The sequence below is a fragment of the Protomyctophum bolini genome, assembly GCF_963924005.1.
Source record: "Protomyctophum bolini genome assembly, chromosome: 7".
Lineage (NCBI taxonomy): Eukaryota > Metazoa > Chordata > Actinopteri > Myctophiformes > Myctophidae > Protomyctophum > Protomyctophum bolini.
The window spans coordinates 6,395,033-6,412,139 of NC_137868.1; the positions used below are offsets into that span (position 1 = coordinate 6,395,033).

At 41.0% G+C, this 17,107-nt stretch overlaps 1 protein-coding gene across 1 annotated transcript; it reads right to left on the reverse strand.

Annotated features, from left to right (window-relative positions):
* Positions 1-1,545: 1,545 nt before the first annotated feature.
* LOC308319118 (uncharacterized protein) lies at positions 1,546-9,891 on the reverse strand. Its single transcript, XM_080768976.1, has 3 exons — positions 9,303-9,891; positions 5,377-5,697; positions 1,546-4,062 (listed from the first exon to the last, which is right to left on the reverse strand). Exons 1-3 carry the CDS (start codon positions 9,709-9,711, stop codon positions 2,372-2,374), a joined length of 2,421 nt encoding a protein of 806 aa, XP_080625102.1. The 5' UTR covers positions 9,712-9,891; the 3' UTR covers positions 1,546-2,371.
* Positions 9,892-17,107: the final 7,216 nt, after the last annotated feature.

Consider the following 17,107-nt stretch of genomic DNA (forward strand, 5'->3'; position numbering starts at 1 on the left):
AACAGGATGTTGGCCCGTTTGGCCCGGCTTCAGCCCTTCACTTCCTGTAGTGTGTGTGCATGCCTGTGTTTTCATTCCCACTATCAACAGTGCATGTACACATTCTGAATGGCCTTGCTGACAGATTCGGTAGCGCAGCACAGAATCTGCTCTTGAAGGATTAACTCTTCAGTAGCAGAGCTATTAAATCAGCAAGTTGCATTTTGTTCATGGTACACTCTTTCTGAAATGAAGGAGACACATTCTCAGAATTATGATGGAAATGCACAATTAATTGCAGAATTAATTGACTCATTCATTGAGAAAATGAGAAGGAGGACCCAGTCTACTCTACCCCCTTACAGAGCAGCATGGCACAATAATCTGCAAGACTGAAGGCTGGTATGGCATTTTTTTACATCAGCATTTAAAACTGGACCCTGTAATAGTCTGGAGATTGAGTTTGTAGGACATTCATATGTGTATATTCCAAAGTTCCAAGCACATAGTACAACTCTGGAGGTCTTTAACCCATTCTGAACGGGAACATTTTGGTGTTAGAATCATGTTATGCTTTAGCTATTGAAAAATAGCAGATCTACAAGCTCATAGCGCGCCACCGAGTGGCGCGCTACGAGCTTGTAGGTCTGCTATTTTTGAAAAATCGAAGAACGACTGACATTTTTAGAATCTGATCTCAGGTCAGAATTGGTTAATCAGACCAGTGGAAACCAGTGGAAACCTCGTATGAATCTGATCTCAGGTCAGAATGGGTTAAATGGTATACATTTTGCACAAAGTTCTTAATTTGTCACTGCTGTTTGAACTGCAGCACTGATTAATGTTATTTATTTGTACTGGAAAAAAAAAGGTCTCTTTTCCTTCACCTGTATCATTTTTAGTAAAATACACTGACACGGAGCAAGACAGGAACGCCCAAAAACGTCACATCCGCTTTTTTTTTACCCTGGGCAGAATTTTCTATGGCTGCGAATGCAACTTTTTTCCAATCCTTAATCACATACGGACAATACCATCTATGCCGATAATATCTAACCTGCGGAGGTAACGTGCCTTGTCGACGGGCAACAGATCTTTCAACGTATGGCATTGCAAATACGTTTGATAATCGCTACTCTGCGCAATATTGTTTTGGAAATGCCGCAAATTGCATTGCAGTGAACGAGAGCAAATCACAACTTACCCTGGGGGTGGTGACTTCGCCCTGAATACGCGTTGTCGTGTCAGTGTATAGTATTCGTTTACTGTAATTAGATACACGGTAATCAACACAAACACTTCATTTAGAACACACCCAGATCAAATCATATTATGGCGTACGTGTTCAATCCAATAATAAGGTGACCTGCGTTGTGGACTCCGCTCGGTAGGATACAACAGTAGTGACTACACATAGATGTGTGTGGGGAGGACTTCATTGGCATGCAGACTAAATATTATTTTCAGATATAGTTGCATCGGTACAATTAAAATGTTTAATTTAAAAGATGCTGTGCATTTCATTTCCACAGGTAAGGTAAAGTATGATGTAATTTATGTAACAGGTCAAACCAATCAGATAAGTATTCATCTTAATGAGATGAAAACAATGCATTGAAGGAAAAAACAACGTCATTTTAAACAAATCATTTTAAACAATTTTTCTTCTTTTTTCTGTTATATTGATTGGACATAACAGCAACAGAGTTCAGTCAAACACTGATTCCTTGCAGTCTTGTTTCCATTCAGGCACCTGAAGTGATAATATCCTCTCAATTGGGCCTGCTGAAAGGTGGACTTTAAAGATGTACGTGATAGCATTTTTTAAGGGAAGGGGTCAGGGCACTCCACACCTGGGTGGCCGTGCTGTAGAAGGAGAATTTACCCATATTTGTTTTGAAATATAGCAGTATAATAATCCATAATATTGTCCTCGTCTATCGACCTCCCTACAAACATACAGCTGTTTAATTTGATCCTCTATCGACCTCCTTTTCCTCCATTGTGGACAAGCTTGTGTGTCTTCAGGGAATTTGAATGACTAAGGCTTCACTCACACTGTCACAACAAAATGTTGTATAGCTGATGCATGAGACTTGTTGACTTTTGCAAGCTCGCAATTAATTTCCAATGGGAGTCACGTGGTTTGAAGAGACAAACGTGTTGTATGAGGGGGAGGGGGGCAGTCGAAACACAGCCGAAAGCCGTACGACAGCATCAAACAAATGTGTCAAACCATGTGACTTCCATTGGAAATTGGGGCAAGCCATTTTGATCATGCCAGTTGGGTTGGTCTGGTTCTGTTTTGTTTTAGGTTGGCAGATTTGTATTGTTGGTATCGGTGATAATTTTGTGCAGATACACACTGTTACTATTAGCTCATGTGTTTCATTCAAGGGCCTTTGTTGCTGTTTGCTAATGTCTCAATCTCTGCACTGCAGGCGGAGAGAGAAGAATGGAGTTGCAATGCCGCGGGAAGTGTGACGATGGGGAGGGAGAGGAAACTCTGAAGACAATTATAATTAATTTCCTCTCTACAAAGGTGTGACTTCAAATTACATGAAATCTTGAAACGCTTGTCACAATGTTTACAATGGAAAGGTTTCTCTCCATTGTGGACAAGCTGGTGTGTCTTCAGGGAATCTGAACTAACGAAGCTCTTGTTACAATGTTTACAGTGAAAACGTTTTTCTCCTGTGAGGACACAAATGTGTGACTTCAAATTCCATGAAGCCGTGAAACTCTTGTCACAATGTTTACATTGGAAAGGTTTCTCTCCAGTGTGGACAAGCTGGTGTTTCTTCAGGGAACCTGACTGACTGAAACTCTTGTCACAATGTTTACATTGGAAAGGTTTTTCTCCTGTGTGGACAAGCTGATGTGTCTTCATGGAAGATGAATTATTATAACTCTTGTCACAATGTTTGCAGTGAAAAGGTTTTTCTCCTGTGTGGACAAGAAGGTGTAAATTCAAATTACTTGGAAATCTGTAACTCTTTTCACAATGTTTACATTGGAAAGGTTTTTCTCCAGTGTGGATACGCTGGTGTTTCATCAGGTTACCTGACAAACTGAAACTCTTGTCACAATGTTTGCAGTGAAAAGGTTTTTCTCCTGTGTGGACACGAAGGTGTTCCGTCAAACTCCCTGAAACCTTGAAACTCTTGTCACAATGTTTACATTGGAAAGGTTTTTCTCCTGTGTGGACAAGAAGGTGTAAATTCAAATTACTTGGAAATCTGTAACTCTTTTCACAATGTTTGCAGTGAAAAGGTTTTTCTCCTGTGTGGACACGAAGGTGTTCCGTCAAACTCCCTGAAACCTTGAACCACTTGTCACAATGTTTACATTGGAAAGGTTTCTCTCCAGTGTGGACAAGCTGGTGTTTCTTCAGGGAACCTGACTGAGTGAAACTCTTGTCACAATGTTTACATTGGAAAGGTTTTTCTCCAGTGTGGACACGCTGGTGTTGCTTCAGGTTACCTAACAATCTGAAACTCTTGTCACAATGCTTACATTGAAAAGGTTTTTCTCCAGTGAGGACACAACGGTGTTGCTTCAGGTTACCTAACAATCTGAAACTCTTGTCACAATGCTTACATTGAAAAGGTTTTTCTCCAGTGTGGACACGCTGGTGCTTCTTCAGGGAACCTGACTGAGTGAAACTCTTGTCACAATGTTTACATTGAAAAGGTTTTTCTCCAGTGTGGACACGCTGGTGCTTCTTCAGGGAACCTGAGTCACTGAAATTCTTGTCAGGCCGTTCGTCATCATCGTCTTCACTGGTCTCTTCCCAATCATCACTGTCTTCAGTGACTTCAGTGTCAGATTCAACTTCAACTTCAACTTCAGAGCAGTGGGAAGATATGTATTTTTCTTCATCATCATTTTCTTCTTCACCTTTCACTGCTAGTAATGACAACGTTGACCCAACAGGTTCCTCTGGTCTTTGAAGTAGTTCCTCCTGTTCGTCTTTAAGCTCCTCCTCTTTAATGTGTAGAGGCTCTGGTTCCTCCTGGAGCAGACTGGGGCTCCTCTCCTGTTCATGAGAAACCTCTTTACACACAACCATGTGCAGGATGTCTAGGAGCAGAAACATAACATGATGGTAAACACTGAGTTCCTAAAATGTAAATCCATTCTTCCTCCATGTTCCATGTACAAAATGAGCTATTACCTACCAAGAAAACCGTTACTAACTGCAAGTTATTACTGTTCTGAAAGATTTGAGCAAAATAAAGTCATATATAATGTAAATATTTCATTTGAATCATGAAATTCCGAAACAATTTAAAAAACATGTTACTTCACACCCGAGCTCTGATTTGGGAGTAAATTAGTCATGCCACTCAGTGCATGACGTTATGAAACAGAAGCACTCCGAGTCTGACAATGAAAGCTTGAAATGTGGACCGATGGTAGCTTAACAATCTATGTAAAATATTTCCACTGCGTAGCTCTGTACGTCTGGAAAATGTGTCTGTGAATCTGTCTGCCTGTGTGTCTGGGGCACATCTCACAAACTACTGTAGCGATCAAATCTCACAAAGTCCTGCCAAATGTCTTGTTCATGCTGCCAGTCGACCGAGCAAGTATTTCTCCACACCCGATAGAAATTGTGTCGCACATAATGGTAATGTTTCAGTTGTGTAAAAAGTAAGAAAGTGCAGATTCTAAGCCTTCAACTAGTATTCAACTAGATTAGGCCGGGGGCCAAAGCTGTAGAATGATGTGTGGGGGGCCACACAGCATGCACGCTTTGTGCACATTCTTTTTAGGGGGGCTAGTGAATTATGTGTGAGAAATGAGAAGTCAAGGAAGGCAATTATGTTTCTGCACTGTCAAAAGTAATGCTACTTCTTTTGCAATGTAGTTAAATAAAAAATGCGGATTTGTTAAAATATCATGACATTTTTTATCGTATCGTGAGTTGAGTGAAATCAGAGCAGATCATGTCATCTTCAAATGATCGGGATTGGGAGAAATAAATCAGATTTTATTTTATATTTCAATACAATAGTGTCTAAATATAGGCTTGTGTCTAATGTAAATCTTAGTTTTAACTTTGACTTCAGTTCCATAAGCTGTAGTTGCAAGATTCATCTAATTAACCTGATTTCATACGACATGAAAGGAAAAAAAATCCACAATGACACTGTAGTTCTAATAAAAGTAGTCACATATTTTTGCCTTTGAATAATTGAAAGGCAACAGACTAGACTAGAGTGACATACATTTCTCACATGGTATAAGTGTTGCATAAAATATAAAGATCGGTAAAGATGACTCAAAATCAAATGATCGGAATCGGATCGGGAGCAAAAAACCCTGATCGGGACATCCCTAAGCCTAACCCTACAGAATATATTAAAGAAATGAAGAGCACATGAAACTTACCGAGGTGTGGCTGGTCTTCAGCTTCCTGTTTAATAGAAACGTCTTCAGCTTCCTGTTTAATAGAAACGTCTTCAGCTTCCTGTTTAATAGAAACGTCTTCAGCTTCCTGTTTAATAGAAACGTCTTCAGCTTCCCGTTTAATAGAAACGTCTTCAGCTTCCTGTTTAATAGAAACGTCTTCAGCTTCCTGTTTAATAGAAACGTCTTCAGCTTCCTGTTTAATAGAAACGTCTTCAGCCTCCTGTTTAATAGAAACGTCCCTGGCTGAGTCTGGAGAGTTCATCTTCACCTGCAGTCTGGACTCCACAGCCACACACTGGTCTGAAATCAAGTGAATAAGAAAGGACTTTAATAACTGGAGACATAGTGGGGTTAGCACCAAGAGCAGCTAAATGGTGTTGTTAAATGTAGCTAAATTAAAACCTTTGTATTTTAATATTTGGGGTAAAGGCACTTTAGTAAGTGTTGTAATAAACGCTACAGTGTTGTGCGTGTTTTTCAGCTTCAGTTACAAATGTATCTAATCAAATTCAAGCAATTTTGAAATCTTGTTATATAGTATACTTCTAATGCTTTTCACCAAATGTTATTAATTGTGATAAATGTAATTTTACTGCTTAAAATCTTGAAATAAATTTTGTCCCTCAATTTTCTGTCCCCCCTGACTATTTCTCTAGCCAAATGACTTCAGATGGCCATCTTTAGCATAAAATGTCCCCCCTGTTACAGTGTCAAACTGGATATTTACAATTGGAATAATGCATTAAACTGGACAAATATGTTGTTTTTCTTACAGCTGAACAACTTTCAGAAAAGAATAAATACTGTATACAAATATTTTGTTTTGAAAGTTACTAGGCTGAAATGGCACCGAATTTCGGTGCCATTTCAGCCTAGTAGCCTAACTTTTTAACCAATAAGCCAGCATCAAATGCAGAGAGACAAGTGTTGCCTCAGTAAACCAGGATTACAAATAATTTACACATTGAAACTATAGGATAGTATATACATAATGAACCTAGTATCTAAATAACATTCCATCTCAATTGAATTGTAATCTTTGCAGAAGTATGTATGGTCATCCAGACTAGGCCAAGAGCAACAAGACAGGTCATCTTTTCTTTTCTCCCACGATGATGTAACACATTTTACACCCAAGTGCCAATTTCTTAAGATGTAATCCTGGGAGCTACTCACCCTCTGCCAACCTGGAGAGAGCCCCAAACTGAACTCATTCTTCAATGCATGAGGAGTGAGCAGTGTTTTTAAACAAAAAAAATAAGGCTCCAAGCTGAGCTCATCCTTCAATGCATGAGGAGTGAGCAGTGCTTTTTATTAATTTTTAAACAAAAAAAATAAGGCCCAAGCTGAGCTCATCCTTCAATGCATGTGTGTTTTTAAACAAAAAATAAATAAATAAAATAGAAATGATGGCTGGCCAACAGAACAGTGGATCGAGGGCAGTGATTTATGCGCAGGGAACGCAGGCTGGGCACAAATACTCCTCATCCTGAAAATTCCTGATGCTTTATAATGCCTACGCACAATTGATGGTACCATAATGCACAAGATGAGCATTGAATCTGAAAGAACATGGTGAAGCAATGTGAAAATGCAACAAGGCAAGTAAATCCAACATTTATTGTGCTTCATTGTAAATATGTTCAATGGTTTCTGACGTGCACGTAACAAACAGTTTTGTTCATTCTTCAGAGCTTATATATATGCGAAGGATGAGAGGCGGTGGCAGTGTGAGACTGTCTCTCATCCTCGCCAAAGGGATGCAACATCATGTGGGGTGCTTGTATGCAAAGTAATTATATATACTATAATTTATATTCCATTTCTCTTTATTATTTTTGAGATTCAAATCATGGTTATTTACATTTTTGCTTCATTATATCTTGAAGCCCAGTTAGATTATTTCTTCTTAGCTCACATTATTGCTTTTATCATGCTTAACTTTGGAATTGTCTTCTCTTTGTAGTGCCATGTGTTCCTACCAACATCTCTGTAGCTCCTGAATGTATCAGCAACAGTGCTCTTGTGTCCTTGTCTGGCCACAAAGGAGCAGTACAGTACTATGTTTCTGCCTCAAGTAGTCAAGACAATGCCACATGCCTGTCCTCTGAACTCCATTGTACTCTTACAAGCATCATGTGTGGCACCACCGTCCTACACTGTACACGTTAAGGCTATCAATGGCAACTGCTCCAGTGACCATAGTCCGGCCTTGACATTCAATAGTAACAACTAATTTCATACATTCTAAAAGAACACAACTAACCTGTATTTTAAGATTGCAGAGCAGCTGCTCTTGGGGACTACGGGACTGTGCAATGAGTCCGACATAAATATGACAAGGGCCAACATTGGCATTGAGTTAATGGAGGACTCTGGTAGGCTTCATATACATATTAGATTTTTATTAGCCTCACCAAAAGCAAAACATTTGACTTAACTGAATAATATATTTTCCAGTTAAAACTCTGCCGCTTTTGTGGGGAGGTCACCACAGGGAAGGCAGGAAGGTCAGTACATTTCAAGCACAACTCAATACAAAAACCTAACTGTGACTGAGTGAACTTTAACTACCGGTAAATTCATGAATAACAATGTATTCATGTTCTTTCAGATTCAATGCTCACCTTGTTCCTTATGGTAACATCAATTGTGCGTAGGCATTATAAAGCATCAGGATGAGGAGTATTTGTGCCCAGCCTGCGTTCCCTGCGCATAAATCACTGCCCTCGATCCACTGTTCTGTTGGCCAGCCATCATTTCTATTTTATTTAAAAACACACATGCATTGAAGGATGAGCTCAGCTTGGGCCTTATTTTTTTTGTTTAAAAAGTAATAAAAAGCACTGCTAACTCCTCATGCATTGAAGGATGAGCTCAGCTTGGGGCCTTTTTTTGTTTAAAAACACTGCTCACTCCTCATGCATTGAAGGATGAGTTCAGTTTGTGGCTCTCTCCAGGTTGGCAGAGGGTGAGTAGCTCCCAGGATTACATCTTAAGAAATTGGCACTTGGGTGTAAAATGTGTTACATCATCGTGGGAGAAAAGAAAAGATGACCTGTCTTGTTGCTCTTGGCCTTGGCCATACATACTTCTGCAAAGATTACAATTCAATTGATATGGAATGTTATTTAGATACTAGGTTCATTATGTATATTACTATCCTATAGTTTCAATGTGTAAATTATATCACTCTAAGGTGAATTTAGGTGATGATGGTGAGAGATGTTTTTAGAAACAAATCGTTATTAAACAGCTATGTTGCAAACCATTGTGGTGACTGAGGTCTCAACTTAACCTAGTGACCATGAAGGTTTTGTGCGTTAATGGCTGGTTCCATACTGGTTCCATACTATGCTCCAGACAGGTTAACTTATGCTGAGAACAGGACAAGTTTGAATCCCGTCACGAAGGTTTATTTTATTTTATTTATTCCTTCATTCATCAATGCGTTTATTTTCACTCACTACATGCTGGGCTTAGTGGGCTACATGGTTAATATACGTGACACGTACTCATACTTCAATGGCGAATAGAATAGAATGTATAAAAGCTAATGTATTATTTAAGAAACAGGAAGAGTCAGACAACCCCTTCTTCCCGTGACTGTCAACAACAACAACAACAACAAAACCTGGCTAATAAGGTTGACAGGGTCTGATAACAAACTAGAACACCGGAGAAAAAGACGTCCGTGTGCATCTCGTGAAAAGTGGAGATAATTGACTAAACACACGTTTTGTGCCAGAGCCCAGAACTTAAACAACAGTAGATATTCTAGGGCTACTATTCTGCATAGCCTACTGTTAATACATACTTCAATCAATCACTCACTCAGTCTGTTGCCGTAACCGTTTATACATTTCTGTCTAATAAACTATATTAAATCAATCGAATCAACAAACCTGCGTGGCTACGTTTCTCCAAACCACCAGCCGGCGGTCCAGTAGTAAAACTCCACGGGAAGAGCGAGGGAACGGCGGTTCTCTTCAGCCTCCTCCCCCGTTCTAAGCCATGGGGGTCGCCGCTCTTCTCATAGTCCTCCTCGGTGAAGTGCTTGCTGCACACGCGGAGGTATTGAGTGTCGTCCGCGAGCGCGGACATGTTGTTCTCCTCCTCATCATCGTTCACGTTTCCAATATCAGAGAGCCACCGCTGGCACCTGGCCATGACAAAGAGCCACCGCCGACACCTGGCTGTGTTGCCCGTTGGAAACGAATAGGATATGGTGCCTTCCATGGCGTTCTCCTTATAAGTACGGGATGCAGAGGGACACCGAGGGACAGAACACCACGCTGATCTGCTGGTGCTCATCCTGGATTCTGTCCCGTCTCGGTTGTCCGACTCCTGGCTGTGCTCGACTCGATCGTTTCGTCTTTTAATACCAGAATGGGTACATCATGATTTCAAAACGAAAGTATACTAATACAGGTCAATAATACAAAAAAAAAACTGCTACTTTTGAGGATAGAACCAGAAGAAAAGCACAGACGTGTTGTTTACATAAAGTTGCAGAGCAGTATCATTTCCTGTCCCCCCTCCTGTCTTCTTCTTCCTCTTGGTTTGGTTTCCGGCAGGCTGTAAGTGTAATGCTGCCCTCCTCAGGCGATGGATATACTATCCCTTACACTTTGGAATAAAGATCAGTGGAGTGGAGATCATTCAAGACTATCCGTCCAAGTCTGCCCCTGGTCTGCCCCCGGAGTAAAAATAGACTTAAAGGAGAATACTTCGAGACCCTGGTCTGCCAGTTCCAAAAACATCTGCTGCCTCTCATGCCTATATATTGATCTTGATCTTTGCCATGCCGTCATAATAAAGGCTTTTTTCACTTGACTGGAACAGAGTGCCTATTATTGCACCTCTTCTTATTTAGACGGTGTATTTCAACTCCAACTAAATGTTGTTCCGCCAGTATGACACGGAAAATAAGTCTTCAGGATATTGGCTCTCAAACATACACGATTTGTTTAGGTTGGGGGACCTGAACACACAACTTTGACATCTTCACAGTTTATTACTACAGCTACAATGCATATTGAAATATTTACCTTCAATAAAAAGTGTTTGACATACAGTAGCCTCTAGGCCTAAACCTTTTGCCGTGTCTGCATCACACGAACAGTTATGTTTTCAAATGGTTTAACTTTGGAACAAAACTCTTGTTTCAAGATGAATACACTCCAGAGACAGTTCTTTCATAAGTAAAAGGTTCATATATTTATTTATAATCACAGCACATGTTTTAGAACAACTAACATGAATGCATCAGGTGAAATGGCAGTGTTAAGGCTAGGATATAATGTTCATATATTTTGAACACATGTGACACGTTGTGAGCTTGTAGATCAGCTATTTTCAGCATGCAACCAAGTGTAAAATGACTTATACTGGATCTCTTGTCCACTATAGTCCCTTCCTAACATTTTAGTCTAGTTTTTATTTGTCGACGAAATTGTCAGTATATTTAGTCTTAGTTTTAGTCATCGTAGCTTAGTTTTCATTTAGTTTCCATTTGTTTTTGTCAGTGAAAATAGGTAGTCGACGAACATTTTTAGTCTTAGTTTTAGTCGACAAAATCAACCAAGGGCTGATTCGGTCTGGTTTATTAACCTTTATGTTATTGTTTCATAAAGTTGTTTTTATTCCACTTTTGCTTTGGCAATGTAAACATACTTTTATTATGCCAATATGATAATAATAATTAATTAAGCTCCTAAATAAACTATTGTCGTTTTGTTGGTGAACGGTGTCGTTCTTTTAAAAGAAAAAAGGGGGGAAAAAATTCCAGTCACACACACACACACACACACACACACACACACACACACACACACACACACTATTGCTTCACTTGTGGAACCACTGGCTGCAACTAATTATAATCAAGCCAGTATATAGGCAAGATCATTGTTGCGCTTGCTTCATTCATCTCAAATCATTCTAGCTGATCCACGTGCAGCAAAATGGAAAACGAAAATGGCCAGGGTGAGGGCAAGAAGGAGAAGGAGAAAGAGCTCGCTGATGAAGGAGCTGGTGTGTTTGAGAGTGGACATGGACTTCCTTTTGAGCATCGCCTTGAAGTCGGCCCAGCAAATATCTGACATGCAGGCAATGCTTAAAGGTCTTAAGCTCGAGGAGCCGAAAGCCACGGATGTGCATGGCTACACAGACCGACCAGGCCACCATGCTGGACGTCGCCTGCACAGCCAACCTGCCATGGCAGCCAGCTCTGGGACAGATGGAGAGGAACAGACGCATGACCATGGGACTTTGTCTGTACTGCGCCAAACCTGGCCACAGAGCCGCACATTGTCCGGGCCCGCAGTGATCGCGCTAAGTACCTCTTATCACTCTCTTCTCTCATCTGAATTCTGAAGAGTTCTCTCCTCGCAGAGGAACTCGTCTTCACCATGAGGCTCCTGGCTGTTGGTGCAGCTGGCGCTCCCGTCGCGGCCGCACCTCCAACTCCACCATCAGCAACACCACCGGCACCTCGCTCTTCCCCCAGCGGCAACACCAAAGCGGCCCGTCGCCGGCTTGATAGTCCTCCTCCTGGTCCTGCGGATGCTATATCCATCTGGGGTGACACAGGAGAAGGTGCTGAGCTGCAGCCAGCCTGCCCCGTGTGCCGCACGCCGGTGGAAGGTGTGCTGGACGCAGAACTTGTTATTGGGGCAGGTGCTGGACTCCATCTCAGGTCAGGGTCATCGGTAGGCTGCCAGACGGAGGGACAGCAGACTCTCATTCATCAGACTCTGATAGTGTTGTTCTCTGTCCATGTGTAGGAGTTTTTTTTAGTTAGTTTGGTCCTTAGTTAATGCACCTGCACATACACTACATTCTCACACATCCATACATGCACTACACTACTGATTCAACTGACTACGCTCACACCCCACTCTAAAAGTAAAGTATAATTTATGTTTAAGCTATAGTTTCTAATAAATACGTTTTGGCCTTTATTTCTGTGTGTCGTCTCCCATATTTGTCATGATTTGAGTCAGGTCATGACAAGATTAACGGTGCCGGAGATTAGTTGGTAACAGACCGACAGACACACACACACGGACGGACGGAGTGCAAAACAGACTCTCTCCCCATGGCTTCGGCCCGGTGGAGACAAAAAACAAACAATGGTGACAGGACTCACAGCTCACGTTATAGGAATCAACTTTTCAGTAGCGCTCTGTCCTCCTGGGTGCATGACCTCACACCCAATGGCCCACAGTCGGTAGACGCTTTTAAGAGAGGACTCAAAACCTTCCTTTTTACCAAAGCATTTTTATAGCCTTGCCCTTATGTTTTAAATGTTCCTGTTCTTTTAGATGTTTTTAATGGTGTGTTGTTTCTTTTGCTTTTATTCACTGCTGTAGAACTTTGAGATTCTTGCGAATGTAAAGTGCGTTATAAATAAAATCCATTATTATTATTATTATTTTATTATTATGAATGGCCCTGCCATGATCCTATCGGCAGTGAATGTAAAAACAGAGCGGAGACGCCCACCAAGAACGGCTCAATTTGGTTCTATTTGTACACAAGAGTTACAGACCTGTTATGGTCATTCAGGCGCTATAGCTCTTTGTGTGTTCTGGCAATATAAATTGTGCCCTCAATTTTGTCCGTGGCGGAAAAGGAATTTGTATGTATTTCCACCATAAGCCAGCATGGCGATGACCATGAAAATGTTTGTTTATGAAGATTTAGTTTGATCTGGTTTGGTGTACACTCGATAACATGTTAAATGGTAAATTGTGCATTTATCCTTTATCCAAGGCGCTTTACAGAGATTGTGCATTACATTCACCCATTCCCGTTTCTGTGCCTTTGACATATTTTTGAACTTTGTATGTGCTCAAACAGTTGAGCGTGCATGACACAGGTTGTCGAATTGGTCGTCGTGTTGTATGTTCATCACTGGATTCTCACTGCACAATGGAGCACTATGATCTTGTGTATCTGCTATTTTTTGTAAGTCCAAGAACCCCCCACTTTGAGCAGCACCGCTCTAGAAACTAATTACACCACTGGACCTGACAGAGAACCTGCCACATCAACTCAAGCAGATCTACGCCATCATAGCACGTCACATAACGCACTATGATCTTGTGTATCTGCTATTTTTTGTAAGTCCAAGAAACCCCCACTTTGAGCAGCACCGCTCTAGAAACTAATTACACCACTGGACCTGACAGAGAACCTGCCACATCAACTCAAGCTCAAGAAAGACAGAAAGGTGGTCACACACAGCCCAGAGTTTATATAGTGTCTGTAGCTCGTTAGCCAACCTAGTTCACCTGGTCGTCACAGGTGATGACACTGAGGGCAATCGATCTCATCAATGCTTCAGGAAGAGGAGAGAGAGAGAGGCAGAGATAGGCCAGTAAAAAGGGGTGTGACCCAAAATAAATTGCAATAGTAATAGTTCAAGGTTTTTTATAATGATCCTTAGGGTTATCCAAATGACATATAAAAATTGTAAATAATAATAATTAGTGGATTAAGGTAAATTCAGGAGTTGAAAGTTGGGGTAACATTAATTTTTTTTAATTATGCTTTAAGTAGCATGTGACATGTGTCAAACTAGGGGGTTTTCATGATTGTGAATCCATTTCATCCATGATTCCATGATGTTTTTAGTGCAAAACGAATGCTTTTTATTATGTTATTTCGATTACCCTAAGGATCATAAAAAATTTGCCTACTATTGCAATTTATTTTGGTTCAAGCCTCAGATTGACTGAGTCAGTTGTGAACCCTACATACAGGCTCTACCTCCATTTTACACCACTAGGTGTCACTGTGTTTCAATGTATTTTCGCCTACAGCACTATGATGGAAGTCATCATTCAATTACAGTAAAGCGGCATTTTGGCCAGAATCCATCTGTATTTTTCTCCCAGCCTTCAGTGTAATAGATTCTTCGCAAGAGAGATTGTCTCTATACATCTGTAGTCTGTTATCTGTTTGGAGTGCTTTGTTTTTGGCTCGATTTCTGAAAAAGAGCTCAATTTGCTCAATTTATTCTACAATGGATTTATGGAATTTAGTCTTTAGAGCTCTAGTGAGCTTGTAGATTTGCTATTATCAATATTGTGTACATTTGAAACCTTGAAAAGGGATATTCTGCATAGTGAGTATACTTTCTACTTTTGGTACTTTAGGTACATTTTGAAGTGAATACTTCAAAATGTAGTTCTATATTGCAGTATTGATATACTTAAGTGAAATAAATTGAGTGCTTTTTCCATCACTGGCCTCTTATGACTACAGACCAGTGGCTCTAACATCATCACAGGTCATGGAGGTGGCTGCTGGTATACTGCAGCACCTGAAAGACTCAAATGGGGGTATACGTACCCCTCGGGGTACGCCCAGGTACTACAGGGGGTACGTGGGAGAAGGTAGAAAATGGGATAAACTGGACACAGTTTGAATGCAATTCAGGATGGTCCAATTGCAAGTCTTTTCATCCATCCATGTCGATGGCAAATATGAGACGTGTGACGGGGACAAGATGATGTCAATGTCCCCCTTCATTGTCAATGGCATTTAATGTTTGTGTTGCGGATATTTTGTGGGGACAAAATCTGTATATAGGAGGGGCTATAGCGCGGCCTCAGAAATCACACCCGTCTGAAGTGAGGGGTGCTCTTCTTGTCATCGTACGAATTTACGTCATACTATTTGACCTAATTTGTACTTTCATTGTCAATGGCAAATATGAGACGTGTGGGGACAAAAACTGTATATACAGTATAGGCACCCCTCAACAAGTTTATCACCTAAAATAATCTGGTCTGTTTTACGCACACACACACGCTCCCACCCACACACACACACACACACACGCACGCACACACGTCAGAGGGAGGCGGTATGGAGGAACACATTAACTCATTCTGAACGGAAACCCATTTTGGTGTTCGCATCATGTTATGCTTTAGCTATTGAAAAATAGCAGATCTACAAGCTCATAGGCTTACGAGCTTGTAGGTCTGCTATTTTTGAAAAATCGAAGAACGACTGACATTTTTTAGAATCTGATCTCAGGTCAGAATGCGTTCATCAGACCAGTGTGTGTCCAGTGGAAACCTCGTATGAATCTGATCTCAGGTCAGAATGGGTTAACAGTCGTGACATTCAGGCATGCAGAGACAAAGTGCCACAGACACTGCGAGGCTGTCACCGGCAGCCAGCGTCTACTCTATTGGAACTATGAAGTGTGGAATACCTGATAGTAATGTGTGAATACGGCACTGGTTCTCCAAACCGTTTTTCATTTCAAGAACCCCCCCCCCCGTCTGATGATGTACGTGCCTTTTAGGCCAGTGGTTCCCAAACTTTTTCATGTCAAGCTTGACCCTCAAATGGACACTTATTAGCCCGCAGACCCCCATTTGAAGAGATATGCCATGCAGGGATCCCCATGAGAGAAGATTTATACGGCTCTATCAGTGATTCTCAACCTGTTTAATTTCAAGGACCCCCAGTTTGACATGCATTAGGTTAGGGACCCCCATCCCCATGTAATGGCATTTCTCTCTCTGAGAATTTATATTGTAAAATCACAGTTAGTTTAACTCTGTTTGGTTCCATTTGAACACTCTCAGCAAGAATGAAAACTAGTTCTGATCAGAATGTGGATCGGAACATTATTAATATTTTAGCTTTTAATATTTTAGCTTTTCTTTTAACTGGCAGTCTGGAAGCCAATTGGAACAAAACATTTGTTCACTTATATGCATTTTATGTATCTGCTGAATAACAATAACGATTTCTGTTCTAATACTTTGCTGCGCACACTGATAATAGCCGATATCCAAGATAAAACCTAGAAGAGCATAGATCTGTTATCGTTGGTGCACAACACTGGCGTGCAACTATATATATCTATATACTATAAAGCATAAATCAAGCTTAACCCATTTAGGCCTGATTTTTCTTTCTGAAAAACCTCATGTTTCTATATCGGTGGTTCTCAATATTTCATGTCAAGGACCCCAAAAATATATGAAATTGGCCGCTGACCCCCCCATCTGAAAATGTGTTGTTTCAGGGACCACCTCCCCAGAAGCAAAGATTTGAGTTAAAAACATTCACTTTGAAAGAATATCATTATATTCAAAGCTTGTTCATGATTTTTCAAAAATAGCAGACCTACAAGCTCGTAGCGCGCCACTCGGTGGCGCGCTATGAGCTTGTAGATCTGCTATTTTTCAATAGCTAAAGCATAACATAATGCTAACACCAACAGGGGTTCCCTCCCAAAATGGCTTAAAAGAGGTTCTGCCCACGAGCCCTGCACACAGATGCTCACATACCGGACCGGAACGCAACGTGATTTCTTGATCGTAATCGTCGCAATTCAATGTGAAGTCGCGGTGTTTACAACTGAGGCGTTTAGCAGACGCTCTCATCCGGAGAGAGACGTACAAGTGGCAAATCAGAGTGAATGCCACGGACCCTGGTCACCAAACCACAGCGTGAATAATAGCCTCTTAAGTAGTCTGCAAAGAAAACAAGTCAGCGTGTCAAAGTAACTAAGGATACCTGGTAAACATCTTGACCTACACCTACAGCATCTGTCTAAACAACATTCTTTTAGAGAGGGAGGGAGGGAGGGAGGGGGAGAGAGAGTTTGAAAACATGACTAATGACACAAAAAAATCTGTTGGGTGAAGTACAACAATGTGCAAAACACAGC